At 40.5% G+C, this 21,595-nt stretch overlaps 1 protein-coding gene across 5 annotated transcripts in view; it reads left to right on the top strand.

Annotated features, from left to right (window-relative positions):
• Positions 1 to 21,340, top strand: part of nxf1a (nuclear RNA export factor 1a) — a 29,169-nt gene extending 7,829 nt beyond the window's left edge. For 4 of the 5 annotated variants that reach the window (XM_057850563.1, XM_057850561.1, XM_057850564.1 and 1 more), the window contains 18 exons: positions 711 to 794; positions 903 to 1,007; positions 1,111 to 1,191; positions 6,093 to 6,162; positions 9,715 to 9,803; positions 10,187 to 10,294; positions 10,383 to 10,492; positions 13,735 to 13,771; positions 16,852 to 16,920; positions 17,019 to 17,074; positions 17,167 to 17,274; positions 17,374 to 17,432; positions 17,517 to 17,632; positions 20,216 to 20,258; positions 20,386 to 20,464; positions 20,641 to 20,823; positions 20,891 to 20,951; positions 21,033 to 21,340. In XM_057850563.1, the coding sequence (XP_057706546.1) occupies positions 711 to 794; positions 903 to 1,007; positions 1,111 to 1,191; positions 6,093 to 6,162; positions 9,715 to 9,803; positions 10,187 to 10,294; positions 10,383 to 10,492; positions 13,735 to 13,771; positions 16,852 to 16,920; positions 17,019 to 17,074; positions 17,167 to 17,274; positions 17,374 to 17,432; positions 17,517 to 17,632; positions 20,216 to 20,258; positions 20,386 to 20,464; positions 20,641 to 20,823; positions 20,891 to 20,951; positions 21,033 to 21,071 (1,497 nt within the window). In that variant the 3' untranslated portion in view covers positions 21,072 to 21,340. The remainder of the gene's footprint in view (positions 1 to 710; positions 795 to 902; positions 1,008 to 1,110; positions 1,192 to 6,092; positions 6,163 to 9,714; positions 9,804 to 10,186; positions 10,295 to 10,382; positions 10,493 to 13,734; positions 13,772 to 16,851; positions 16,921 to 17,018; positions 17,075 to 17,166; positions 17,275 to 17,373; positions 17,433 to 17,516; positions 17,633 to 20,215; positions 20,259 to 20,385; positions 20,465 to 20,640; positions 20,824 to 20,890; positions 20,952 to 21,032) is intronic. The other variant, XM_057850566.1, reaches the window with a different exon arrangement.
• Positions 21,341 to 21,595: the final 255 nt, after the last annotated feature.

Here is a 21,595-nt window from a genome sequence, read left to right as displayed (position 1 = left end):
ACAAGTTCCCAAAAGATAAATAATTGCAACCTAACGAAGCGGGTGACTCTTTGTCAACGTTACAGGATGATACCTGCTGTATTGGAGCACATTAGGGACCAGTGCTACTTGGTGTTTTATCCAGCAATGACTACTGAGCTAAAATTGACAGTTAGCTTTATCATATTTTCATTTTACACCCTCATCACTCTACAGCGCTATGTTTTCACAGATTAAATAAAGCCTGTATGTAAGACGCGTTAGCCACGCATCGACAGTGGTCATAATTAATAGAAATCTAGCCCTCCGCAGGGCTAACACTACGTGAGCGAGTGGCAGTAATGTTAACCGTATTTATTAGCGCTGAGAAGTGTACTGCTTTAAGATGGCGGCTGTTTACCAACACCACTGACTGTCATTTCGCATGTAGTTCATCAGATGCTACCTGCTGCCACTGTAGCATCATGCGGGCTAGTTTTTAGCTACGTCGGCGTTCTAGTTTGTAGCGGCTGTCAGCTGCAGAAAGGGTTTTTTTTTATTGCTTCTTCCTCTACGCAAAACGTAATGTTTAGAGCTGGCAAAATTAAACGATTCTTCGAGGGGAAAAAAATTACTCGGATCAGATTTTAAACCAGAGTTACTCGAGTTGCTCGAGTATTCGTTTCAGCTCTAGTACATCCTCACCTTTTTTGTGCTCTTAATCTTTCTTTCTCTATCGTGTGTTTCCCTAGATTCCTCATGGAAAAAAATACAACAAGAAATGGTTGTTAACTGCGCTTCAGAACATCTGCTCTGTAACTTATACACCTGTTCAGGTGAGGTGCAACCTCTATATGTTGAGTCCCATTTGTGAAATCTTAGATTTGAGAAAAACGCTTGTTTTTTTAAATTGCATCTAAATGCATGTCGCGTTGCTCTTGTAGTACCACGTTGACGGTACGCGAGTCCATTTCTATTTGGATGATCCCACTGCAGCCAGCGCACTGCATAAGTGCTCCCACAAGATCACTGACACAGACGGTTACAAGGTGTGTCGACATAATTATGAAAATTAAAATGCTGTGTAAACATTATCTGTCAAAAATGTTAATTGAGCTTCTATTAACATATGTGACATTTTGTTTCTTGAAGGTGGAAGTTCATGTCAATCCCAGCAATCCACCAAACCTCCTCCTGTCAGACCTAAAGCCTGTGGATATCGAACATTTAAAGGCAAGTTAGAATTCTCTCATCCTAAAAATAAAATGATTGTCATTCCCCCCTGAAATTGAAAAATATCCTGTTTTCTCACACTAAGAATAAGGAATGCACCTGCATCCAACCCCCCCACCCCCCTACTGCATACTTGGATTTGCCCCAGAGTTGAGCTGTTAGATTTTTATTATTATTTGCTTTGTTCACCTCAATTTTCTGTGTTTTTAGTTTTTACTATTAAACACAAATGTGCTACTACAGGCTGAAGTCTGACCAGTTTGAAGTGCGCACCTGCCCTCTACTGGCTAACTCCTAAACTTGAGGCAACAAGTCTGCATAATAGGGGTGTGACAAAATATCGAAATAGTTATATATCCTGATACTTTGTATCCCAAAAGGTTATCGATATGCTCCTGCAAAGAATCGAGATATCGTTTTAAAATGGTGTCGATGTTTAAAAAAAAAAAAAAAAAAAAAAAAGAAGTTGCTAACAAAATCTTCCACTATACCATAATTTCTGGACTATTGGGCACCCCTGATTACAAGCCTCACCCAGTACACTTTTAAAGGAAAAAACATTGTGTACATACATAAGCCTCTCCTGCCTATAAGTGTATAAGTGTGCCCACTTAGTAACATGAGATATTGACAAAGAAATACAGAGTTTTCAAAATTTTAAAATTTCGTCCCAAACAGCGCCAGCAAGCACGGCAGTTATATAGCAGCGGCACGGAAGTTACTGTACATAGCATCAGCACGGCGGTACAGCAGTAGTTGGGCTGGTTATTAAAAACATAAAAGTCTTTGTTAGCCACCTTCATCTTCCTCCTGTGCATTCAAACCATGGAAGTTTTCACCCTCAGTGTCTGATATGAAGACGCTCAGATACACACGCCACATACCTACTCAGTCTCTTCTTCGCTGTCGCCTTCAATGTCTCCCATAATGAGGCAAATTCACTCCTGAGCCCGTGCCGTCCTCCTCGTCACGCAGCAGACTGGCCCCTTGAAACACGTTGGTGATGGCGGACTTCTTTCTTTCACGCTGCCAGGCTACCCCGGCATACCTGTGCAATAGCTGCTCTTCGCATGAGGAGAGTCTTGGCAAGCGATCTCTGGCCGCGAGTCATCAAAACTTCCCATACAACTCGGATGGCCAATTTAATTTTTTCTAGCGTTTTCCATGATGCAAATCTGCCAATTCTACTCATGCACAAAGATGAGGGTTCGCCGCCTCTATTCATGCACAACGTACAAAGTTAAACCACCAGTAATAGTGCGAACTAGCGTCTTCTTCGACACTTATGTGTCTCGCTTCCACATTCCATGCTCGAGCGTACCTGGCGCCCGTCAGAAAAATGCCACAGGATCCAAAATGAGGGAAAAAAGTAGCGGTTTGTAGTCCGGAAATTACGGTAATAGTGTCTTAGTTAACTATATGGCTGCCATTGATGGCGCTCGACGCCCAGTCCATTTAGACTGGTAGAGTCAAACAAACGTTCATTCATTCTAAACCAGAGCGTACACAGTCACTTTCTGATTTTCAGGCCATTTACAGGTGAATTTCTGATCATTGTAGTGCATTTAAAGGTTGCTTCCTGTTGAGTTTGAGTCACTGCCTATTCATTTGGGAGATTCCCGGGCCACTTCCTGTACCATAACTAGGGGTGCACAATATCCATTTTTTGATCCCGATATGGATAACTTCCTGTTCCTCAAAGCCGATACCGATATCGATAACCGATAATAATAATAATTTTTTTAAATGTATGACCTGAGTTTTTGAACACCTGGAGGTTTAAAAAAAAAAACCAAAAAAAAACTAGTGGTGGATTCAACTTAGATTTGCCTTTGATCTCCTCAGATTTGTCATGACATGAACAAAACAGTGCGGTTCACTTCTGCACTGCCCGACAGCCAGCTAAGAATGAAGCACTTCCATAAACCACAAGGCTTGGTCTTTCCTTGCTTTAATGGGAAGACACTCGTCTTAATATTGTGAAAGTACAACAGAAAAACACACATATTCAATACTCAATATACAACAAACTGCACAATAAACTTATATACACGACTATTATATGTATAGCACACTAGCTTGAGCTACTAAAGCATTGGCTGGCTTCTATAACATATAAAGTTCTGTACATATGACCCTTCACCACAGAAGTAAACATATATTGCACATCCATATGTTATAGTAAACATAAAATACTTACATATATTTCCGAGGTGGAAATGTAACGGAAAGCATTCACGACTGTCAATGCTTCCGCTTGACACCGCGATGTGTAAGTGATTGAACCAAACTACTGTAACAAAAAAATAGATGCAGTGAATAGATGCAGTGAATTATTCTGACCGGCAGGCGGGATCAATGGCCCGCAAATGGTCAACTGATTTCCCATACTACAAACTGTAAAGTCAGAACAGTACATATTATCGGTCGTATTATAAATGTTATTGGATTTATCGGGATGACATCATAATTCCTATTATCGGACCGATAATTATCAGACCAATAATTATCGCGCACCAGTACCTGTAACCCAAAATCAACAGGAAGTGACTCATAAAATGCCCCAAAATCAACCGGAACTTCAGGAAGTGACTGAAAATCAATAAGGTCATGATCTGAATTACTTCATTGCCTAGCATTTGCTGCCACTAATGGCCAGAGATGTTCAGTCCGTTTGAAGTGGGAGGGATGGCAGCGAATGAACGAATGAACAAATGAACAAATGTTCATTCGCTGCCACCCTCCCAGTTCAAATGGATTTGATGTCTACTAGTTGTAAACTCATTCCAAATCACAACAGAAGCTTGTTTTTCTGTTTATTAGTCGTTTTGTAGAATATCTTAGGTTGATTTCCTCACCAATGTATCGATAATCGTTGCATCGCCATATCGTGAGATAATCGTTATTGCAAGCTTTGTATCGCAAATCGTATTTTGAGGTGCCAAGAGGTTCCCCACTCCTACTGCATAATTACCTCATTCACTGCCAGTGACAGTAATAGACGTCGAATCTATTTGAACTGCAAGGGCTGGAAGTGAGTGATCAATCAGTGCCATTGACAGAAATGGGCATCCAATCGATTTTTAGCCTGGTACACCAGACTCAACGCTGTTCCAGCTATTGAGTCTGGCCACCATTCCCACGGAAACAATTTCCAGGGCGGAGCAAGCCACAGCAAACAGACAGCGGAGTGGACCAATCAGCGACGGGCAGACGTGACGTTAGTAAAATGGCGACCGCAGGACGATGGACTTGCGCGCGGAAGTAAACATACGAAGAGAGCGGAGTTTATTCGACATGGCTAGCGCGAGACAGACTGTTGTCAATGACTCGTGTCGATGTGTTTTTGGTCATTTAAAACTGATTTTACCGTGGATTGGAACATATTCTCGGCTCTGCCGTTCACCATCTGTGCTGCTGAAGAGACGACTTTCGACGCGCAAGAGTGACGTTGCTCGTGAAGAACACGTCACGCAAATAAACGAATCTGATTTGTCGATTGATTTTGTATCTGCTCGAAAAGGCCGTTAATGGGATGGTTCCCAGACTATTTCTCTCAGTGTTTGAAAAATACAGGGAGAATAGTCTGGCAGAGCCAGGCTAATCGATTTTGACTGGGAAAAGCTGGCAGCAAATGATTGCTGGATGTCTTTAGCTATCAAAGACAGCCAATGAGTTAATCAGGCTGATCCAAAAAAAAATCAGGCTTTGATGCGTATACATCCCTAGAATTTACCTGCCACATTTCATTGTGATCCAGCCATGAATAACTCAGTGATAGATTTAAAAATACATAACACCTCAACAACATGAGCCATAACTTGACTGGCCTTCAGCCTGTAATTTAAAATAAAGTTTACGGACTTTAGCTAGCAGTGCATATTTTTTTCCCCAAGTGTGGGGAGGTTTACAGATGTATAGTAATTAGACATATCTTTGTCACTAGAGGCGTGTGAAATTTCCGATTCTTCGATTATTCGCGATTTGGCCGTGGAAGATTCGAGAACGATTCACAAACATCCAAATTCCGATTATTGAATTATACCAGGTAAAGCAGAAATACAACTCAGTCAGCACGGTCTTCAGGATGCAATGAGGAATGAACCGAGAGTAAATATCATGTTCAACTCATGCCGCTAGATTAAAAAAAAAACAAAAAAAAAACAATAATACCTGACTGCGGCCGTCAGCCACTAGAAACCGCCCAGTTGCGAGTTGCTACAAACATACGGCAACATACGGCTATGGTAGATAGCACATATATGTAGAACTAGATGTGAAATGACAGACGACGGCCGTGTTAGATCATATACCAAGTAATAGATGCGAAGTGACACTTTCCTGCGCTAGTAAACAGGCGCCATCTTAAAGCAGTAGACTACTCTAGAAGGCTCTGTTGTAGCAAACCTAATTTTTATCTTTAAAAAAACCCAAATCGGCAAAATCTTGACTTGAATCTATCTTTAAATGATGAAACAGTTTTAAAACTTTCACGTCGAAAGTAGACCGAAGCAAAATTATGGAATAACGGGACTTTAGTGGTTGATTCACAACATTAAATTAATCTAATGTAGTTTTAAGCTGCCGATACAGAATGGGGACATGAGTATTTTATTTACTGTTTTTAACGGTTAACTTGATACTGAAATAGTAGTTTGGTTTAGCCTGAGAGGATTTTTGAACAATTTTGGAACTAGTGTACAAAAAATTAAAAGTGGAGGTAGGGGGGATTTGTGGTGCATCAATAATCGATTTATAATCGAATCAGAGCCTCTGAATCGTAATGGAATCATTAGGTGCCCAAAGATTCCCACCTCTATTTGTCACCACTCAGAACTAAATCCTCTGGGTTTTAGAAATAAAATAAATTCTTCTCTCTTTGATTCTCTTTGATATTTCAGCAATGTATGTCCAAACGTTATGATGGCTCCCAACTAGCTCTGGATTTAAACAACATCCGGACAGACCCTGGTAAGTACTCTTTTTCAATACAGTGGTACCTCGACATACAATCGCATCAACTTACGATCTTTTTGACATCCGACGTAAAATTTGACTCGTCATTTGTCTCGACATACGATGACATGCTCGAAATATGTTTTATGTCAGCGTCGCAATTTCATTGTTTTCCTGCAAGATGGACGCACAGCGGATTATATTGTGAGAGAAAATTGAGATGGGTCCCAAAAAGGTTAGTGCAGGTAGTGATGGGGGAAAATATTATGTGATGCCTTAACATTAGCATTTTATGCCTTTGTGATGTGATTGCTTCTGTGACCTAGATTGTAACAACTTCTAGTTTTTCACCTTGGGTCCCATAGTTAGGAGGGAATCTCACGAGATAACTTGTTTTGCACCATAGTACGCGCTTGAGTCCCATAGTTAGGAGGGAATCTCACAAGATAACTTGTTATGCATCATAGTACGCACTTGAGTTCCATAGTTAGGAGGGGATCTCACGAGATAACTTAAACATACTACTTTAACCGCTGGGAGCCTCAACTGGGGGGAATCTCATACCCTGGGGGGAGGGGGGGTCACGAGTTCGGGTGGTGCGTTTTCGTGGGGGCAGAGCGTGGCCACCCGTGTCCCCGCGTCAGACGTACCTATAAGAGTCAGGAGATTCCCCCAACTCCCCAGAAGTCTGCCAGAGGATTACGTACGGGTCGCTTGGCTTTGTTCCTTCGCCGCTTTGCCGGAGCATTTGGCTCCCCGCTCATTTGTCAGCGGTAAGCGATTTTCATTGTCAAGGAACAGTTTGTTGTGCTGTAACGGTAACGCGGGGATTCTGCAGTGTTCCCCCCCCCCCCCCCCCCCCCCCCCCCCCGCCGCGAAAAAACAAAAACAAACATACTAATTAGATGCGTCAGTCAGCCGATTACACAGCTGTAGCCCACTCCACTCAACTACCCGCGCGAGCGAGAGCAGCATTTTAGAGTAGTATTTTATTTATTTATTTATTTAAGAGACGCAAGGGGAACGAGTAGGAAGAATGGGAGAACGAGCGAGATAGCGAGAGATAGCGGTCGCATGTCGTAGCAGCCCGCTGTTATTTTGTTATTGTTTTTCTTTATTATTGTTACCACAATCAAGTGGGTAAGCAAATACAGACTTCTCTCCTTCTTCCCCATATCCGAGGCATTACAATAGTTTGGATCGGACTTTTCGGCGAAAGTGAGCGGTGGACGGCCGTCTTGGACGGAAAGCAAACTTTGATTGAACTGCGCGGAGAGGCGGGGCCCAAAATAAAGCCTTGCTCTATTTTCAGAGCGTTGGTCACAGTAAAGTATTTATTAGTTCAAGCAGAGTAAAATGATACATATTCACGGGACAAGAACGTCGTTTCCGTGTCCATCGATTAAGAAAAGACTGTTTGTACGAGTGACGTGTGGCCGCTCCCGTCGGGGGGACATTTTGCGTGGAGTGGCTATTTTTCGGCACAACACCGACGCGCCAACTTCAGACAATTACGGCTGACGAAAGTTGGATAAATGCGCCCCCCCCCCCCCCCCCCCCCCCCCCCCCCCCCCAATTTCGCGAGCTCTGGGACACTCGAAAAATGACTCTCATACCTCTCCTTGCTAAGTTAATGGTACCTCGATGTGCGTTCGTGTGGAAATTTAGTTCACGAACAACGGGGAAAAAAACGAATCAAGAAAAACTCTTTACACGGCCATTAGAATTCCCCCAGTCCTGTAAATGGGTCAGTTGACAGAAGGACTGTTATTGTTGTGGTAATGTAGTACTTATGAGGGTCAAATAAAAAGGAAAAAGGAGGGCTACGACGGCGGTCTGAAACCCGCGGCTCTTGGGCCGCATGCGGCTCTTTAGTGCTGCTTCGGAGCTTTTTTTTTTTTTTTTTTTATGGAAAAAGATGGGGGAGGGAAATATATTTTTTGTTTTAATAGGATTTCTAGGAGGACAAACATGATACAAACAGTCTTTCAACTCATTAATATTGTAATGAAGTTAAACTTGTGGTGTCATCGTACAACAGAGTAGTCACGTGGTGCGCTATAGGATCCACTGCAGGGAAAATAAACATTTAATCATGAAGGCTAATTATGTATTTCTAGCCAACTTAAGTCATTTTTATAGTAGGCTAATATAGCTAGTATTGATAATTATAAGGCTTGTACAAGGCTTTTAATTTTTTGCTGCTCCAGACATACTTTATCAGTTTGTTTGTTTTTTTTTTTTGGGGGGGGGGGCAAATATGGCTCTTTCAACAGTTTGGGTTGCCAACCCTGAGTCACTACGAGATGTAAGTCGTACTATTGCTACGAGAAAAAAAGTCGCATTATTACATAGGGTAACGTAGCTGTAATCAGCAACGCATTTTACATACATGTACCGTAGCTGAGAGCTATAACATTAGCCTAGCTAATGAAATATTTCAAATATATCTTTGTTATGGTTCTTCTTGGGGGAAAAAATAATGAAAAAAAAAAAAAAAAATTCTCCGTGGCACGACATGGTGTGGCTGTCCGACTCCGATGCAGCCCACCACCACAGTTTTAAAAAATCCTATGGTCAGAGACCCTCCCACCACAGTCTCCTAAAATCCTGTGGGAAACACTGTTCTGGGATTGACAAACTAGATCTAACGTCATCGTTACCACTTGTTCTTGTTTTGATACTTGTTGCTTGCTCTTGTGGGATTGTAATCAATAAATCTCAAATATTTTTCATTTTCTGATCAATAAACATCGTCTATTGAGCAAAATTGTGCTCACCGCGAACTTGGTAATTTGGGAAAACAGGTAGTGAAAAAAAAGGAAAAGGGTGACGTTTAGCATTGGCAAATTAAGGTGGAAATTAAAGAAAAATATGAGCGTGGAGTTGGCGTCAATGAACTGGCTCGACGGTCCTCCGTCGGCCTCATTTTGCCAGTCTTGATAAGTTAAGGTGACATTTGTTATTGGTGTAAAATCGGCAAGGAAGGCGCCAGCTTCGTCAGATTTTTAATCATTTATTTCCGAATTTGTGCAACACAACACGGCTACTGTCCGATGTAGCCGTCGCCATTAACAACATGAAAGAGAAAGTTAAAACTCTTCCACACACACTTCTCATTCTGTCGTCAGTCAGTGCGTTAAGGAACAACATGCAAAACACAACCGCCACATTGGAACCCAATTTGTTACATAATTATTATTCCGATTTGTATTTATTTTGTTTTGCTATTTGTAATAGTACCAGCAGTATTAAGGATTTAGCGTAGGTTTTTTGGCTGTGGAACAAATGACTCATAATGTATTCTTATGTGAAACTCCCACTCGACATACGACAATTTCGACGTATAAACCAGGTCCTGGAATGAATTAAATTCATATGTAGAGGTACCACTGTACTTTGTCGGTAGCATGTTTAGGATAAAGCATCTTGAAAAATGTCTGCAGCATGTTTAGGCTACAGCATATTTAAATGTAATTGTTTGCTCTGCTTTTTATCTTTGTACATAACAAAGAGCTGCTTTCCACAGAATTGTTGTCTGAAACTTTAAATATTTTATCATGACAGACTTGGTCTCCCAGAATATTGAAGTCATCCTGAATCGAAGGACACATATGGAAACTGTCATCAAGATTATTGAAGAGAACATTCCAGAGGTATGGAGTATGATACATACAATGAGCTTTCATTTTCACATGTAATCTGGAATCCCAAAAAAGTTTGGATGCTAAACAAATTGTGAATAAACATAGATAACAGATCAAAAAATTGAGAAAATGATCATTTTAAGGGAAAATAAAAAGTTTGGAAGGGTAGTAATAAGAGGTTGAAAAAGTCCGTTGCACATACAAGAAACAGCTGAAAGACACATCACCACTCATTACTACACATTGGCGACATAATTGAGAATAAAAAGAGCTTAGAATGGCAGTGTCTTTATTCACAATTTCTAAAGTGTTCCGTGTTTTAGGGAATCTAATTTTAATAGTACACTCCCTGCTTGTTTAACGCACGTGCTGCTTGATCTGCTTCTTGATAGCTGACAGGCTTGAACCTGAGCAACAACCGTATCCAGAAACTGGACGAACTTAGTGAATTGGTCACAAAAGTGCCGAATTTGAAGAGCCTGAACCTCTCCCACAATGAAGTGAGTGGAAGTCGCTAACCTTGAATCAACATTGTTGTCCTTGTTGTATTTCTGTTCTATCAATGACTGTCACTCTGTTGCTGTTTAGCTTAAGTTGGACCGTGACCTGGACAAGTTGAAAGGTCTGAAACTGGTGGAGCTATGGCTCGTCAGGAACCCCTTGTGCGACACCTTCAAGGATCAGGCCTCGTACATCATGTGAGTTCACCATTCTGGGGGGTGAGATTTTTTGTTGTGCAGGGTACACAAAAGCATAGATCGCTCTACTTGGACTAAAAGTGCATAGAGACAACAAAAGCAGCTTGTCTTGATAAAAGAATGTTTGGCCCGGCAGGGAAGGATGACGGGATTGAGAAGAGACAACTAGTTTAAAAGTTAATTCCCTTTTTTGTGTTTAAGGCGCTAATTGTCTTTGCAGGATCACAGCTGGTTGCAGATTTACTATTTAGCAAAAATTTTAAATTATTTTTTCCCTTTTCATATGCAGGTTTGCCGATAACACTTTTTTTATTTGTTGCTGTATGTTTTTTTTTCCAGCTTATCTGAGCAGCTTTTCTGTTCTGACTCTGTTGGCGCACTCTTTTTCTAAGGTTCTCGGTGGTGCTGTGCCCAGCATTCCCGCTGCTGAAATCCCTTGCATCACCCCATTAATGATAGTAAATCCCCAATATGCTTTAGGCTATGGCTTCTTGATTATGCAGCGGGTCATGTAACATTATGGACTGCTATGGCAAGGAAGATCTTGAGCAGCGAGCCACGACTGAATTGTGGTTCTGTATACGAGCGGGACATGAACATGTCTAAACTTACATATGGAGGAAGTACCAAAAATGCTCCGCCAGTGTCGTCCCCACGACTGCTAACACCCTTGCCCACTCGGCGTCCTGTAACAGGCGGGTATGGAAGGCTGGATAGCCCATGACGGGTAAGATCCCTCCTCCTAAATCTGGGACAACCTAAGGCAGGCACAGTCACGATTACCCGGCCTCAGTCCCTTGCGTGTGCGGCCTTGTACCGCCAGTGCAAACGGAGGAACGGGACTGGACAGGAGAAGCCGATGGGCGGCGTGGGGATGCACAGTGTTACGCAGGCCAGCTGGCACATCATCGAAACAGATGAGTTTGCTTCTAAGAGCCTCTGAAGAACATTCTGAACTGGATATTGAGGTTTTACCTGGCCAAACGATGTAAAGCACTCCCTCCTCCATGCTGCTGGTAGAAAAAAAAAAAACAGTCCTGCACGGCAGGATACCACTTGTCTGATCTTCTCAAAGGCTTTATTAGACTTGAAATTCAACATAGCGTTTTCCTAAGGATAAGATAGCTGAGTAGACTATTAATCTGCCTTAGCAGCTGCTAACGGGGAATAATGCTTACGGATGCGCAGTGGGGGAGCTGGGTCCAGCGCGTTCTGAAACCATCGTCTTTTCATGTCCATTTCTCTTGCGAATAATCACAGAGCGACAAGCTTCCTCGTGACGAGTTCTGCTGTCTGCTTCTCTCGCTTCACGCTTTCCCTCTATTTACCCTCAGGCTTTTGAGAACTACCGGTACATGATTTTTTAGTCTCCAATGGCTTTGTCTTCAGTTAGCATGATACTAAACACAAAACCTTTGTTTTAAGACCACAGAAGGAACATGTCTCCGGTTTCCAAGGCAGCGTTGTAGTAGTCTGGTTCTATGTGTCTCTTGAGAGTGTGTGTGTGGGTATGTGTGTGTTTCTAGGAAAATTGGTTGTCGCTTCCCCACGTCTGTATTGGGGAAGAGGGTAAGTATACCTGTGGGTAAGTGCACATGGGGGTGGGAGCGATGTCATCACAAGTCTTGAAGAAGTATTGTGTATACCGTAATTTCCCGAATATAACGCGCACTTTTTTTCCCCAAAATCAACTTGTAAACTCATGGTGCGCATTATAAACGGGTACATGGATGGAGACAGAAATATATATGTATTACATATATATATATAAACCGATTTTTTTTTCATTGACACGGCCACGTTGTGTTAAAGAAACGTATGCGGCGACCCGTTGCCGACCATTACGGTACGTGACGTCACCATTTTGTTTCGGTAATACTTCACACTAATCGGCCGAATGATTTCGTCTGTGTTAAATTCTGCTTTTTTCACTCTTCATAAAGCAGAGAATTTAGTTTCTTGAACTCATTTGAGTCGACGTTTATTGCAGCTCCACAATTCGGAGCATAACAAATGTAAGGACACACACTTCCTGTGTCCGTCAACTATATCGGTCCCTCGGGAAACTCGAACCCAAATAACAATAGTTCAGTAGTTTTACCATATCAATCCATGGAAGAAACATTTATTCATCATGAGGAAACGAGCAAGTTATACAGCAGCCCTTAAAAGAAAAGTCGCATCCGTTTTGTTTTCTCCTAGATTCTGGTAAGTTGGAGAAGTTGTCAAATCATATTATTACCGTAAATATTGTCAGTTTACGGTAATGTTTTGAACTATCAATGTGCTATGCTTGTGCTGTGTTTCACCAGTCAGTAAAATGACATCTCTGTATCTGTACACGAGCTCTGTTTTCTTGTATTCTTCTATTTATTGGTGCTAAAATTAGGGTGCGCGTTATAAACGGGTACAATAATTTCCCCCAAATTTTACAAGTAAATTTGGGGTGCGCATTATACACGGGTGCGCCTTATATTCGGGAAATTACGGTATTGAGGAAATTTCCGAAATGCCTGTGTGAGATGATGAAATTAAGTATCTGTTTCTGACACATGTATTTAAAAATAATTGAAATAAGAACAGGAGAACCAAGTCAGAAAGTGTGTTCAGCAAGCATCCACTTCTGTTTACTTCTCGAGTCAAGAACACGGCAGTAATAGTTTATCTTGATTTGCCCAAAAGAGCACAAATTGCTGATACCTAGCAAGCAAGGCATTATCAAAGCATCTCACTTTCTTGATGTTTGCTCTTATCAATGTTTAAAATGCCTCCATCATGAACTGCCTGGTGAAACAAAATTATTTACAGAGTATTCTTTGTTATTTGTCGATTTTCTACTGCTTAATCCTGTTCAGGAACATGACTTCAAGTGATCTGAAACACAAGGCAACTATTGACAATCACATTCGTACTAACAGTGTTTTTGGGAAAGTGGGACAAAACTCACAGTAACCCACTGAGAACCTAAGAAAGCCATGCAAGAGCATGACCACACCGCACAGTTTGATCTAAGCTTGGAACGAAAACCCCTATTGAGTTCATATACGAACCTTTTAGAATATTCCACCTCATTGGTACCACCAGCATTTCCGCACAAGTGGCACTAAAGAAGCTTTAAACCCGAATGGTCGAAGCACTTTATACCAAATAGGGCGAGAGAGCTATCTACACCATTATAAGACTTTAATTTGATATTTTTCACTGTAATTCTAATACCTTTTGGGTTTTTGTTTCCGTACCAGTGCTGTACGAGAGAGGTTTCCTCGCCTGCTTAAACTTGTGAGTTGATATCTCAGTATTTGTATCTTAACTATGAAGTCATTCTGCTGTTTGTTTTGTCACTTCACAATTTACACATTCTTCATTGGTGCCTTGAGGTACGTGTGAACAGATGTAGCTATTCAGAGAATTACACGTTCATTTAAAACAAACACTTCGCTCTTGTAACAAGTACAGTGGTACCTCGACACCCGACGTAAAATTTGACACGCCATTTGTTTCTACATCCAACCACATGCTCGAAATACGAGGATTTATGACCGCGCTGCAGTTTCTTTTGTGTTCCCGCAAGACGGACGTGCGCGTCTGTGAACTGGCTCGATAATACGCCCGTAGAATGTCTTAAGATCTTGGCGGTCCTCCTCCCACCTCCTTTTGTCAGTCTTTATAAGTTAATGGGACAATTATTGTTATTGTAATATCGCCAAAAAAATTGCAGGCTTCATCAGGTTTTTAAAATAATTTATTTCAGAACTTGTGCAACACCACATGCCTACTGTCTGCCACAGCTGAACATGGAAAGAAAAAATTCCTCTCTCACTCTGTCACGTGTCACGCGGTGCGTTCAGGTACACCACGCAAAAGACAATCCGCAACATTACAACTCGATTTGTTACATTATTATAGGTATTATTACTATTATTACTAGAGATGTCCCAATCGATCGGGTCTGATCACGTCATTTTCAAAGTATCGGAATTGGCAAAAAAATATCGGTCATGCCTTTTTTTAATATATATATTTTTTAATTAAATCATTTTCTAATTGTATTTAACGTTACAGACATAATATGTTACACTCAATCAGAGTCTTTAGGCTTAAGGTAGGGTTATCAAATTTATCCCGATAACGGCGGTAATTATTTTGTTTAAAAATGTACCACGTTAAATATTTAACGCAATTAACTCATTTGCTCCCGGAACCGTATAAATACGTTCTATTTCCAAATGCTTCAGTGTCCCGATTACGTATTTATACGTCTTTTGCGTTTTTTTGTACAAGAAGCATCTAGAGCTTTCGATCTATCGCCAAAACAAAAAACAAGCCTCAAAACCCATTTTAAAGCAATAAAACTGGCCACTTGAGGGCAGTAGCGCATTTGTTAAGAGCCCACAACTCAATTCAAACAGTACAACTTTATTAGGGAAGCTAGCAGAGCCCCTCCGCAGCTTGCTGCTCACTTCCACCGCACGCTCGAGGGTCCTGCACGGAAACGCGCACGGCCAAACCAGTTCCCCCCCAGGAACATAAGTTCCCCTGGTGAACGAGACAGTGGTCACCACAAAAAAAGACTTTTAAAAAAATCCATCTTTACGGGACAGTCGGCAATGAGGGAAAAGTTTAACCGCTGTCGCAGCCACCAAACGTCATCTCTCAGTTAGGTAAGTGTGAATGAATTGTTACTTTGCTATGAAAAGCTCTATTTGGCTGGTTGTTCATGTTATTTTGTAAAAGGAAAACATTATTCAGATGTTTGGGATGTCACTGAAGCTAAAAATAGCCGTGTTAAAGTCAAAATTATGTTTGAAATTTTTGCGTTTACAAAAAGCTAATTTTCTCCGTTTTTTCATCAGAAATTGGAAAAATGCTCAAACTAAGCTATTTTCTAATGCTGATTTCTAAAGAATGAAATAACGTATGAACTTACTTTTTTTTTCTGCTGAAAGAAGAGAGTCTAATCTTTCTTTTGGTGGGTTCCATCTTTATATAGCAATAGAACAGAATTTTTTGTGGGCCGTGCAAAATCAGTCAAAATCCAGTAAAATGGCCGGGAGCGAAGGGCCTTGCTCCGGTGAAAATGGCTGGGAGTGAATGAGTTAATGGATGCGTTGCACGACCCACTCACGCATTGTCTCGCTCAATCTGTAATGGCGCTGTTTTACCTATATAGAGAGTTGAAATGCAGCGTAAAATGAGTAGAGTGAATTTTGGCAGCCTTTGGAGCCTTTTTTTAATAGGTTTAAACCTTACAATCCCTCTCCCCACGATTAGAAATATCATGGGAAGCAATGTGGGGAAGCAAGGTAGCAATTGATCTTTTTCTTAATACCTTATGTTACTTTCCAACGCAGAGAAGATATATCAATTGGTAGCACTACGCACAGTCATGGTTCCACTTCCCATCATGCATTTGGGTTGAATGGCTGCAGTATCATTTACTGAAAGCTCAACAGATACACTAGATGGCAATATTTAGTCACAATATACAAAGTCACAAGTCTTTCTATCCGTGGATCCCTCTCACAGAAAGAATGTTAATAATGTAAATGCCATCTTGAGGATTTATTGTCATAATAAACAAATACAGTACTTATGGACTGTATGTTGAATGTATATATTCGTCCGAGTTTTATTCATTTTTTTCTTAATGCATTGCCAAAATGTATATGATCGGGAAAAATTATCGGGAATGATTGGAATTGAATTGGGAGCAAAAAAAAGCAATCGGATCGGGAAATATCGGGATCGGCAGATAATCAAAACTAAAACGATCGGATCGGGAGCAAAAAAACCATGATCGGAACAACCCTAGTTATTACAATTTTTATTCAGAATTTATTTGTTTTGCTCTATGTAATCGCTATTTGCAATAGAGCCAGCAGTATTTATTAAGGATTTGGTGTAGGTTTTCGGGCTGTGGAATGAATTCATGGAATTCTAATGTATTATGGGAAAATCCTGCTTGACATACGATCATTTTGACTTGCAAACAAGGTCCTAACTTTGTATGTAGAGGTACCACTGTACTTAAAAACAATATAACAATACAAGACATAAGATGCATCCTCTGCAAGTAATGGAAGTTGTGTGTTTGTGCCGGAAGGAGCAGGACAATGTCGAGGAAGTTAAAATGTGACCAAAATTATTTTATTTACATTTGTCACTGCTCTAACTGAATAAAATTGTTTCATTTTAATGTCAAAAGAATGACGAGTGCTGTGGGTAAGGAGCACAGTCATAGCATTAATTCAACTCGTACGTCAAGGCACAAATGGAAGATGAAGATTGAGTACTTTGAATTAAACAAAAATTGAATGCTGGTCATGATTTTGTTTTTTTTTTTTTTGTGCGTTTTTTAGGATGGTAATGACCTGCCTCCTCCCATTGGATTCGATTTGGAAACCCCAACCACTATCCCTCCTTGCAAGGTTACTTTTTTTTTTTTTTTTTTTTTTTTTTTTTTTTATGATGACATTCAGTTGTAGTGTGGGCTCACCGACGCATTCATATTCATTTGACAATCCAGGGAAGTTATTTCGGGTCTGATGAAATCAAGGGCCTCATCCTTCGATTCTTGCAACAGTGAGTTTTGTCGAACACATCTGAAAACAACAACACTGACGCGCGACAGTACTTGAATTTGTTTTTTGTTTTTTTTTTCGTGTGACTGTCAGGTACTACAGTATATACGACTCGGCAAACAGACAGCCTCTCCTGGACGCTTACCATGACGGCGCATCGTTGTCTCTCACAATTCCTTTCTCCTACCAGAATCCTTCCAGGTAAAGTACTAACATAAAACAACAGCATTTTGTAGGTCATCCCTTGTTTGTCACGGTATTTAACTTCCAGATTTTTTTTTTTCCACTTTGTGTTTTTAGGTCAAGTCTGGGAGAGTACCAAAAAGACAATCGAAACCTGAAGCGCATCAGAGACTCCAGTGAGTTCTTTAAAAAATTAATTGTAACTCCCGGTGATAGTTTTATATTTTCTTTCATGTCATTCCTTTAATCTTTATTTTCAGCGACCCGCTTCAAACTGCTGAAACACACGCGTCTCAATGTGGTGGCTTTTATTAACGAGCTGCCCAAAACTCAGCATGACATCTCCTCCTTTACCATTGACGTGAATACCTACACTGTAAGTTCATTGACATCTTTAACAAGTTTTGAGGTTTTCAGCCCTTAATACCTTTGATAGAGGAAGTGACTATTTATTATTATTATGTATACAGTGGTACTTCAACACAGGATTTTTACAAAATCCTACCTAAAATTTTTATTCTTTCAAATATTTTTATTCAAATGTATACAGACAAATGGAAAATTACAAACAAAATAGTCATGGAAATGTACAACAAAATATAAAATAAACGAAACACAAACCCACCCACCCATAACCCCAACTGTCCTGTGTAGTTATATTATTTAGGCAAACCATACATAGCAATAGTGGGATACTCACAGTGCATCACAAATCAAGGCTGTTGTATTAATGTACCTGTATGTATATGTAAAAATCTTGGCCTTTGCAGCGACTCGAGGGCCATCTCTGCACATCTAGGCAAAACTCATACCATAGATCTAGGCGTAGATTTAGGCTTTGTTTGAGTGTTGTGGAGATAATCCAGAAAAGGGTCCCAGGTCATATGAAAACTTCTCCTTGACTTAGCCATGGAGAGGCGCAGCATTTCTAATTTGAGGCAAGACATCACGTCACGTAGCCATTGGTCAAGCGTTGGCAGAGCAGTACCCTTCCATCTTAATAAAATTGTGCGTCTGGCCAAAAGCAGGGCAAAAGTGACCAAACGGTGTTCTTTGAGTGACAAGTGACCATTATCTTCACCAAACATACCAAACAGAGCAAGGATAGGATTGATGCTAATATTCTTATTTATTATTGTGGACAGAGTTTGGAAAACGTCGTACCAGAATTTCTGCAATTTGGGGCACAGCCAGTACATGTGTATCAATGTAGCTTCCCCCAATTTGCATTTATCACAGGTAGATGTTATGTTCGGATAAAAACTGGAAAACTTAGCTTTGGACATGTGAGCTCTATGCACCACCTTAAACTGGAGAAGGCAGTGCCTAGCACAGATTGATGATTTATGTATAGAGGACAGTATGGAATCCCACAGATTATCAGGGATGTGCCCCAAATCCTGTTCCCAAGCCACTCTTACCTTCTCAGTCGCTGAACCCACTGATAAGGAGATATATTTATAGAGTTTCGACAGCGCACCTTTAGGAAGTGGATCAAAGGGAAGAAAACGACTTGATACCCTTATCATGCCATATCCTAAAGTTATAATCAGAGGAAGAGGGAATGAAAAGGTGGTTGGCGGCAATCGGACTCAGGAGAGAGAACAGTTTGTAGTTAAAGAATCTCCTAAACTGGATCCATATCCGAAGGGTATGGCGTACCATTGGATTTAATGAGTTTGTAATATGACAGTCGAGTGGTGCCGCAAGAAGTGCGGGAAGGGAGATGTTCTCACAGGAGTCTAGCTCCAAAGACGTCCAGCCCGGGCCATCCAGTTGAAGGAAAAAGTGAGTCCAGAAAGCGATGCAACGAATATTGGCCGCCCAATAGTAGTGGCGAAAGTCCGGGAGCCCCATACCGCCGTCCTTCTTGGGTCTCTGTAGTATAACTTTACTGACCCGAGGCCTTTTGCCTTGCCATATGTAAGAGGAAACAATGGCATCTAAAGAAGCAAAAAAGGATTTTGGAACAAGTACTGGAACATTCTGGAATAAATACGTAAAATTTGACTACCTAAAATTTGACTCGCCATTTGCTTCTACATCTGACGACATGCTCGAAATACAACTATTTATGACGGCACCGCAGTTTTTCTTTTCCCGCAAAACTGACGTACGGATTTTCTTGGGAGAGAAATCAACACGGATTCCAAGAAGGTTAGTGCAGGTGGTGAACAAAAGGAAAAAGCTGACACCATTGAAATGAAGATGGAAATGACAGAAAAATATGAGCGTGCTGTGCGCATCTGTGAACTGGCTCGACAATACGGTCGTAAAATATCTACGATCTCAACGTTCCTCCTCCAACCTCAGTTCGCCAGTCTTTATAAGTTGACAATTATTATGTGGTAACATCACCAAAGATATCGCCATCTTTGTCAGGTTTTTTATTATTTACTGTATTTCAGAACTTGTGCGACACAACATGCCCACTGTCCCCCGCAGTTTAGAACGCGATTCGGCACATTATTACAGGAATTATTATTATATTCCGATTTTTATTCATCTAGTTTAGTTTAGGTTTTCAGGGTGTTGGAACGAGTTAATGGAATTATAATGTATTTTTATGGGAAAATCCTGCTCAACATACAGTACGACCATTTCGATTTACAAACAAGAACCTGGAACGGATTAACTTTGTATGTAAAAGGTACCACTGTATATATATTTTTTATTAAACATTGTATTTTTTTTTTTAAATATTTTTTTATTATTGTAAACAAATTTATAAATTAATACAAGGTTATCCAAAGCTGAATTAATAACATTAAGATGTATAAAACAATTACATACTGCTTATGGCCCCAAGTAACACTATTGAATACCCTACACATTATTATTTAGCTCAGTATTTTGAACAGGGAAGACTTGCTTCAATCATCAATGGCAGCCGATGGAGTAAATGTAAAAAAAAAAAAACGCCTTAAACGATTAATTACTTGCTTCTTTTCTTCTGTAGAACACACTACTTTCATTCACTGTGAGTGGAGTCTTCAAAGAGGGTGAGTTTTTTTAGATGTTTTTTAGTCTTTTAGATGTCTTATTTTTAATTAAGAAGAGAACAACCAAAAATTTTAGAAAGCCTTTTTTTATCAATAGATTTACATTATTATTATTCATTATCTTTAGTCGCTGTCAATGGGAAATCCCGAGACTCCACCATGGCTTTTTCACGGGTTTTCATCACGGTGCCTGCAGGAAATGCTGGGTAAACATCAACCTTTCCTTTTTTTTATTTGTAAATTCATGCAATCGTGCCTCAAAACAAAAGTGACCCAACTTGTGAGTTATTACAAATATGAATTGTTGTTAAGTCAGCTTTTACTTTTACTTTACGCTGTGATTAAATGAACTCTTAACTCAAAAGCTGTATGTGCTCTACAGTCTGTGCATCGTCAACGACCATCTCTTCATCCGATTGGCCTCGACGGAAGAGATCCGCAAAGCTTTTGTGGCGCCTGCCCCGACGCCATCTTCCAGCCCTGTGCCCACTCTCGCCGCACCTCTGCAGGAGATGCTCACAGCCTTCTCACAGAAGTCTGGCATGAACCTGGAATGGTCACAAAAGTTAGTCATCTTGAATGTACATTTTCTCAAGGGTGAGCATGTGTCTAAATATTCTTTCTCATGGCAGGTGTTTACAAGACAATGAGTGGGACTTTGACAAAGCGGCACAAATCTTTACACAGTTACAGGTAACAAGTTAGTTTTGATTATTTGATCATTCTTATTAGATACCAAATTATAAATACACGTTTTGTTTTTTTTTCCCCCAGACGGAAGGAAAAATCCCTGATGTTGCGTTCATCAAATAGCCATCTGATGTGTACCTCCTGTAAAAATAAAAATTGATCTGTTGGTTGATTTCATGACATAATTATTTTTGCCTCTTGTTGGAGAAGTTGTAGAGATGCATCCGTTAAGAATAAAAGTTCAGTTGTCTTGGTTTTGTTTTAGCAGAAAATAATGTCCACAGCTATTATAACTTCAGGCCTGTTACGAACTTGTTTTGTATTCATTCTGTATAGAAATTGTTTTCCTTGTAATAAATATTTGGCCAGTATTGATTCCCTTTCTTTTCGTGAAGCTGATATCTTTTATTCTGCTCTTTTCCAAATCATGGAAGTTAAACTCTCAGTTGGAAAATGATTTGTGATTGCTGTTAACGCCAGGTGATTTGTTAGTTTAAATCACTGATCAAGCCGTTTAATCCTGGATAAAGGGCAGCAGGTTGGTGCAGGTAGGTTTGTGGGTCAGTGTCACAGCACTGGAGAGACGAGTCCTGTTGTGATAAATGCCCATATAATTGCTGGCACGTCACCAATTTAATGAATTGTCA

Source organism: Corythoichthys intestinalis, chromosome 11 (assembly GCF_030265065.1).
Source record: "Corythoichthys intestinalis isolate RoL2023-P3 chromosome 11, ASM3026506v1, whole genome shotgun sequence".
NCBI classification, from domain to species: domain Eukaryota; kingdom Metazoa; phylum Chordata; class Actinopteri; order Syngnathiformes; family Syngnathidae; genus Corythoichthys; species Corythoichthys intestinalis.
Note: the sequence above shows the minus strand (reverse complement) of the source record. Positions and strands in the feature narration are given on the sequence as shown.